A 7,993-nucleotide genomic window follows, 5' to 3' on the forward strand; every position below is an offset into this window, starting at 1 on the left:
CACGAAATCAGATCCAACCCCCCTCTCTATTTTCCCACTTCTCAGAGGAACGCAAAGAAGATGGGGCGGGCTGAGAAAAGGTTGGAGGAACTCTGAAGCAATGGGTCAGCCCTGAAGGTTTTCTTGGGGTTCCTGGCAAAGTTCCAGCAAGCTGAATCTAGCCAACTTTTTTTGGGGGGGGGACAATGTCCCAAAAGGGGAGTAAATTAATGTAAAATGAGAAGGGGATTAAATTCAACTCCTTGGCTTTGTCTGGAAGGCCAGGGAGAAAAATTTGAGGGGGACTTTCAAAGACAGATTTGGGACAGACCCATAGAGGAGTAAAGCAGTGATCATCAACCCTGTAAGATGAGTGGACTTCAACTCCCAGAATTCTGGGAGTTGAAGTCCACCCATCTTAAAGTGGCCAAAGTTGAGAAACACTGCAGTTGAGCCTGTCGTCGACTTAAAAAGATCTCAGAGAGCGAGTCCACTTGCGCATTTGGGCAAAAGATGTCTTCTTCATGTCAGGGGCTGGACAGAAGAAAGACAGAGACCACATAAGCTGGCCAAGTGCAAACCAAAGCTTTTAAAATCCAGACCCCAGGAAGACCACGAATCTAAGTCCTCTCCCTGCCAGCTGCAAGAGGTCTAGGAAGAGACCAGTAGGGAGTAGAGTCCTTCTTGGCTAATGCAGCTCAATGAAGGCTTCCAACTCTTCAGGGATGAAACCCTTATAAGGGATCTTGTGTTTATCCAGCGCTCGGGCCGCAAGGCACTGTAAGGTGATGTAATTAAAAGGCTGCATCATGGCCCTGGTGAGCTGCTTCTCGTCAAGGAGCTCGTAGGCCGTCTGTTTGAAAGCATTGGTCGCATCCATATGAGCTCCGGCTTCCATTAGGGCGCTCATGATGAGGGGGCAATTGTTCCGGGCAGCCACATGCAACGGGGTGTTGTTATCATAATCCCGACTGTCTGGGTCAGCCCCGCACTCCAGCAGGAGGTTCACCACGTGGAGGGAGGGGAATTTCCCCACTGGGTAGCGGCCCACTGTGGTTGTGTCCTTGTCCACCGCCATGTGCAACGGGGTGAAGCCGTTCTTGCCTCGGGGGTGACACTTCAGCAAGCGGTAGATGGTTTGGCGTTTCTGATGCTCTTGCTCGGGCGAGCACTCCACTTTTTCCAGCAAAAAGACCAAGTGGAGGATGATGGCCAGGGCTTTGGTGAACTGGGAAGCGTCCGCCACTGGGTCTTTCCGGTGCTGGAGGGCCCTCTCAACCTCGCGGACCCCTTTGCTCAAAACCACCATGAGGTCAGAGAAACCCAGCTGAGTCCCTAAGGCGCCCTTCGAGTGGTCCTGCAGGACGTACGAGAAGAGTTCGGCGAAGGAGAGGAAGCTGCTGGCCGTCATCGGGCTCAAGGGCTCCAGGTTGCCCTGCTGCATTTCCAAGGCGTACTTCCACAGGTTAATGCACCGCTCAAAGTTGCCCGAATCGGCGTAGACGGCCCCCCGGTAGCGGATATAATACGAGGTATCCGGGTGAGACGGTCCCAGGACACGTTCTCGGATCAACAAGGCCTGCATCCTCATCTCATCCGGATCCGTGATGAGCGATTCCAGCTCCTCCATGCTGCTCACTTCTTGGGCGTAGTCGTAAGCCAGCACCCGCTGCCGAGGCTCCGGTTTGGAGAGACCCTCGCCCCCTCGGAGACGCAGCTCCATCGCCCGGCGCCAGTGCTTCAGGGCGCCTAGCAGGTCGCGCTTCTTGTCCACCATGGTGGCGCCCAGCAGCTCCAGCCCCTCCACCGCGGCCTCTCGGGTGCAGTAGACGCGGGATTCGCCCGTCTCCTCTTCCTCCTCCTCTTCCTCTCCTTGCCGATCTTCCGTCTCCTCCTCCTCCTCCTCCACCTCCTCGGAGGCGGCAGCGTCCCGGCTTTGGGGTTCCTCCAGCGCCCCCCGGATGAGGAACTCCACGATGTTGGCGTGGCCGGTGACGCTGGCGGCCAGCAGCGGGGTCATGGCGTAGCCGTCCCGCTCCATCCGCGCCCGTCGCGCCAACAGCAGGCGGAGGATCTCCAAGCTGCCGGATTCGGCGCAGTCGTGCAGGGCCGTGTTGCCCTTCAGGCTGCGTCGGTTGACCTCGGCTCCCTTCTCCAGCAGGTAGCGGGCGATGTCGGCGTGGCCCTTGTAGCAGGCGATCATCAGGCAGGTGTGGCCGTGGCGGTTGGCCACCTCCAGGTCGGCGCCGCACTGGCCCACCAGGTAACGCACCACGGCCAGGTGCCCGTCGAAGCAGGCCGCCCGCAGCGGCGTCGAGTTGGTCAGCGTGGTCTGGTTGACGCAGGCGCCGCGCTCCAGCAGGCTCCGCACCACCGGCAGGTGCCCGGCGGCGGCGGCGGCCCACAACGGCGGGGCCCCTTCGATGGTCTCCCCGTCGAAGCGCACCGACCCGCCCGCGCCCACCCGCGCGCCGCAGTGGTCCACCAGGTACTCCACCACCTCGCGGTGACCGTGGCGGGAAGCGATCAGCAACGGCGGGCCTTCCGCCCCGCCCGGGCCCGCCGCCAGACGCTGACGCTCCTCCCGGCCGCGGCCGCCCAGCAGCTTCTGCAGCAGCTTCAGCTTCCCCTCCCGGGCCGCGTTGTACACGGCCAGGCGCAGGTCCATGACGGCCGAGACTACCAAGGCCTCCCCGGGACGGCCCGCGACGACAGGCCGCTCGTCCCCTCAGATACCGGCGCCGCCATCTTGAGCCCTCTTTGAGGCGAAAACAAAATGGCCGGCCTTCCCGCCGGGCGAATGGCACGCCGGGACTGGTAGTCTGGGCGGCCCGCGTTCGAAGCCGGCAGGGCCGCTCGTCAACTACGTTTCCCAAGAAGCTCAGGGAAGGGAGTCGGCGAAGAGAAGGCGAACGGGAGGCTGGGGGAGGGAGGGGGGAAAAGAAGGGTTGGCCGCGAGGGCTTTCGGGAAGGGTAGTTCGAAGAAGCGAGGGCTTTGCCTAGAGGCGGCTGGGCTTCACACCAGGACGGAAACTCCGTTTCCCAGAAAGGGGTTGGAGGAAGCAGAGGCTTGTGGGAACGCGCATTGGAGTAAGTGAGCTGGCTTCTGGGAAATGGAGTTTGTTTACTTCAGCCTGCCGGTGGATGCGCTCACTTTCTAATTAAAAATATATATTTGTGATTTTAAAAAATACGTGTCACCTCCAGGCTAACGATTACAGACCATCCAATAATATTGTACATGTGAATTTTCCGCCCCAAATTAGATTCTTAGAGGGGCACAAATGAAAATTGTAATGTATCTTTAAGGGTTTTGGAGGGAAAATAGAGCGGGAAATAGCACGTTGCTAATTGGCTGATAGCCTCCAGCTGAACTGTGTATAAGGAGGGGTTTTTACCGTTTGCGGTTGCTGGGTTCACCATATAGTAAAGAGCTGTTGTTACTCATCTGGTCTCCTGCCTCGTTATTGCCTGAATCTAACACTGACGACGAAGGTGGGATCTCGAGGCAAAAGAGCACCAGGAACGAACCCAGCAAAATAAGGACGGTTAGCAACGATGTCCAGCTATACACCGCCAGCGCCATTCGACCCAGCCAAAGAAAAATGGGGGTCATACATGGCTCGCTTCGAGTGTTTCCTCGAAGCCAACGAGCTCCAAGGAGTCTCGGACAACAGGAAACGGGCGTACTTCCTGAGTCACTGCGGTCCCGAGGTTGTCGACACCGCGGAATCGCTTTCTGAGCCAACGCCGGTACAGGCGGTACCGTGGCAAACTCTGCAGACCGTTTTGAAAGCCCACTATGCACCAACGCCTTCCAAGTTCGTTCAACGGTTCGAATTAAGGCAGCGCATGCAGCAAGAGGGCGAGTCCATCAGTGTGTACATGGCAGCACTGAGGAAAGCCGCGAACCATTGTGAGTACCGAGACTTGGAAGACGCGTTGCTCGACCAACTAATTTGCGGGGTCAGGGACATCCGTTTGCGGCGGCTGCTGTCCAGAAGCAACCTAACGCTCGCAATCGCCCTGGACGAGGCAAGGGCTCACGAGATGTCTACCCAAGCGGCAGAAACACTACAAAAGCCGGTCGCGCCAGGGGCGGCAGCGAAAACAACCCCGGTCCACAACGAGGAAGTCCAGGCCGAGTCGGAAGAGGAGGAAGAGGAAGAAGTCTTCCACACCGGGAGGCCGGAGAGGGAAGACCGGGGCGAATGCGCGAGTTGCGGGGGCCAACACCAACGGCAACATTGCAAATTTAAGGATGCCACGTGTCGGCGATGTGAAAAAAAAGGGCACATCGCGAAAGCCTGCCGAGCGCCCCAACCTTCCCGCCAAAAATTCAAACCGACCAATCAAAGCGCGGGAACCGCGAAACGGCCCGGGATTGGTCAAGGGAAAAAAGGCGCGAAGTTGAATCAGACCGCCGTGAGAGTGGGCCAGGCATCAACACGCCTAGAAAAAAAAATCTTTGTTAAAACACTCATCGAAGGAGTGCCGTGCCGAATGGAAGTGGACACTGGATCTTCAATTACGATCATGTCCTGGAGCAACTTAGAAAAAAACTTGCCGGCTATCGCGAAACGCAAACTGCGGCCACAGAAGCTACGAGTGCAGGACTATCAAGGGAACAGGATCCCTGTCCGAGGCGACGACCGTCCACGTCAAGTATGGACAGTTCGAAAAACTCTGCCCATCACCATCGTCGATGGGACTCTGCCGAGTTTGTTGGGACTAGACTGGTTCGGGCATTGGGCATGGGAGTGACCGAGTCTTCGAAATGAAGTCGACCTCAAGGACGAACTCATGAAGGAGTTCGAGGACGTTTTCAAAGACTGCCTGGGCAAGTACAAGGGGACCCCTATCTCCTTCAATCTAGACCCTCAAGTTGCCCCTATCCGTTTAAAGGCTAGGAGGGTTCCCTTCGCCCTGAAGCCCAAGATTGACCGGGAACTGGACAAACTAGTAAGCCAGGGGATACTAGTGCCAGTCGATCATGCGAAGTGGGAGACGCCAATAGTCACCCCAGTGAAACCAGACGGGTCAGTCAGGATTTGCGCCGATTACAAGGCGACGCTAAACAAAGCTTTGCAAAAAAGCGCTTACCCCGTCCCTGTGGTACAACACTTGCTACACTCGTTAGGGCAGGGGCAGGTTTTTGCTAAACTAGATTTGGCCCAAGCCTATCAGCAGTTACCCGTAGATAGCAGCACGGCCGAAGCTCAAACAATCGTAACGCACAGGGGTGCTTTCAAATGCACCAGGTTACAATTTGGGGTCAGTGTGGCACCAGGATTATTTCAAAATTTAATGGAGCGGCTTCTGCAGGGCCTCCCCGGGGTGGTACCGTACTTTGATGACGTACTGGTATCCGCCGACAATATGGAAGAACTTGGGGTGCGACTGAGAAAAGATTTAAGTATTTTCCGGTCCACCGGTTTAAAAGTCAAATTAAACAAGTGCCAGATCGGGGTAGGATCCGTAGAATTCCTGGGCTACCGGATAGACAGGGAGGGGATCCACCCCACTGAGAGCAAGGTTAGGGCAATCAGAAAGGCCCCAGCACCCCAAAACAAAACAGAGTTGCAGGCGTTTTTGGGTCTGGTAAATTTTTACGCGGTTTTTTTAAAAAACAAGGCTACCATAGCCGAGCCGCTACACAAATTACTAGGAAAAAATGCTGCATGGTCTTGGGGAAAGGCAGAAGCTAGAGCATTCGAAGCAATAAAAAACCTCCTGTCTAGCGATAGCCTATTGATACAATACAATAGCACACTACCATTGGTGCTAGTTTGTGATGCATCCCCTACAGGGTGGGGCTGTGCTCAGCCACAGGCTGCCAAATGGCACAGAAGCCCCTATAGCGTTTTACTCCCGAACAATGTCCTCGGCTGAAAGGAACTATAGTCAGTTGGATAGGGAAGCCTTGGCCATAGTCTCCGGGGTAAAGAAGTTCCATGAATATGTTTTCGGTCGCGACTTCGAAATCGTCACAGACCATAGACCCTTGCTAGGGTTGCTGGCGGGCGACCGCCCAACGCCCGTGGCACTTTCGCCCAGATTGACCCGATGGACTATCTTTCTGGCTGCATATTCTTACAAACTGCTACATCGGCCAGGAAAGGAGTTAGGGCATGCAGACGCCTTGAGCAGATGCCCTTTACCAGCGACTATCGAAGACCCCACTCCGGGCACACCCGTCTTGTTAATTGACTCTTTGGACTCTGGTCCAGTCACTTCCAAGGAGGTGGCTCGGGCTTCTTACAAGGACATTACATTAAGGACTGTAATGGGTTGGGTGCAAAGAGGATGGCCCGCTGCGCCGGGTGAGCGTTTTAGGGAATTTGTAAAAAAGCGCGGGGAATTGTCGGTGCAAGGGGGGTGTCTGCTCTGGGGGGATAGAGTGGTGGTCCCAGAGAAATTGCGGAAAAAAGTTCTGGAACTTCTGCACGAAGGCCATCCTGGGATCGTGAGAATGAAGGGTTTAGCCAGGAGCTATGTGTGGTGGCCCTTGATGGACATGGAGATTAGCGATAGGGTTGGGAAATGCCAAGCATGCCAGGAATCCAGACCACTACCACCAACGGCCCCAATCCGAGAGTGGGAGAAACCCCAGGGCCCATGGTCCCGAATCCATATCGACTTTGCCGGCCCGTTCCACGGCCAAACATTCTTAGTGGTGGTAGACGCATTTTCCAAATGGCTGGAAATCATTCTAATGAAATCCATGACCGCAGAGGCTGTAATTTCAGTCCTGCGGCACCTTTTGTAACACACGGGTTACCAGACACACTCGTTTCAGACAACGGGCCACAGTTCACGGCGACCCTTTTGAGGGTACTTGGCGGAGGAGGGCATCCGACATGTCCTCTCGGCGCCTTTCCACCCTGCGACGAACGGCCTTGCAGAGCGTTTGTCCGGAGCGCAAAGAGGCATTGTCCAGAATCAGACCCGGGATTGGCAATTAAAATTGACACCTTCTTAGCGGTACAACACAGAACCCCTTGTGTAGCGACTGGCGCAGCCCAGCAGAGCTACTGATGGGGAGAAAGCTTAGATGCCCGTTAGACCGGTTAAACCCGAACTACACACCAGACGGGTACAAAACAACACCGGCCATAACAAGAGAATTGACAGTAGGGAGTTCCGTATGGGCACACAATTATGGTGAAGGCCCAAACTGGAAAAAGGAACAATCCTAGAAACAACCGGGCCCAAATCATATCTCGAGAAATAGAGGATGGCGGGTTTGGAAACGCCACATAGACCAGTTAAGAAAAGAATAGCCACCAGTCTAGAAACAGACGAAACAGGCCCTGACTATCCAATAATTGAATCCACAGCTAACTCAAACCCGAGCGAACCGCAGGACTTATCTGAGTTCCAGCGACACCAACCGGTCCCTCCGAAGGAAAGCAGGAACGACTCTGCAAGTAATCCAAGGCCGGATGGCCTGGAGGAGGAGCTGAGAGGAACGAACAGTCCCTCCGGCCAGCTTGACTCACTCCCAGAAAATGAACTGCGCAGGTCCGAAAGAGTTAGGAGACGCCCTGCGTACCTACGTGACTACGTTGAAAAATAATTATTCATTTTATGTAAATAGGGGTAAAAAGTTTTCTGGGAGGGGAGGAGTGTAATGTATCTTTAAGGGTTTTGGAGGGAAAATAGAGCGGGAAATAGCACGTTGCTAATTGGCTGATAGCCTCCAGCTGAACTGTATATAAGGAGGGGTTTTTACCATTTGCGGTTGCTGGGTTCACCATATAGTAAAGAGCTGTTGTTACTCATCTGGTCTCCTGCCTCGTTATTGCCCGAATCTAACAAAAATAGATATATATATACGCACACACACTGACCTTTGGGTGCAATTAACCTGGCTGGCCGTTAGAGGGCAGCAGAAACACACCCCAAATATCCCACCTTTGTCTGCCCTCTACTGGCAATCCCAATATTTACAGCCTAGATTTGCTCTGCCTCTGGAAACGAACCCGAGACTGAGGTTGGAATATTTACAAGT

At 54.8% G+C, this 7,993-nt stretch overlaps 1 protein-coding gene across 1 annotated transcript; it reads right to left on the reverse strand.

Moving 5' to 3' along the window:
• Positions 1 to 381: 381 nt before the first annotated feature.
• FEM1A (fem-1 homolog A) lies at positions 382 to 2,753 on the reverse strand. Its single transcript, XM_058163599.1, has one exon. It carries the CDS (start codon positions 2,645 to 2,647, stop codon positions 668 to 670), a length of 1,980 nt encoding a protein of 659 aa, XP_058019582.1. The 5' UTR covers positions 2,648 to 2,753; the 3' UTR covers positions 382 to 667.
• Positions 2,754 to 7,993: the final 5,240 nt, after the last annotated feature.

Source organism: Ahaetulla prasina, chromosome 1, assembly GCF_028640845.1.
Source record: "Ahaetulla prasina isolate Xishuangbanna chromosome 1, ASM2864084v1, whole genome shotgun sequence".
NCBI lineage: Eukaryota > Metazoa > Chordata > Lepidosauria > Squamata > Colubridae > Ahaetulla > Ahaetulla prasina.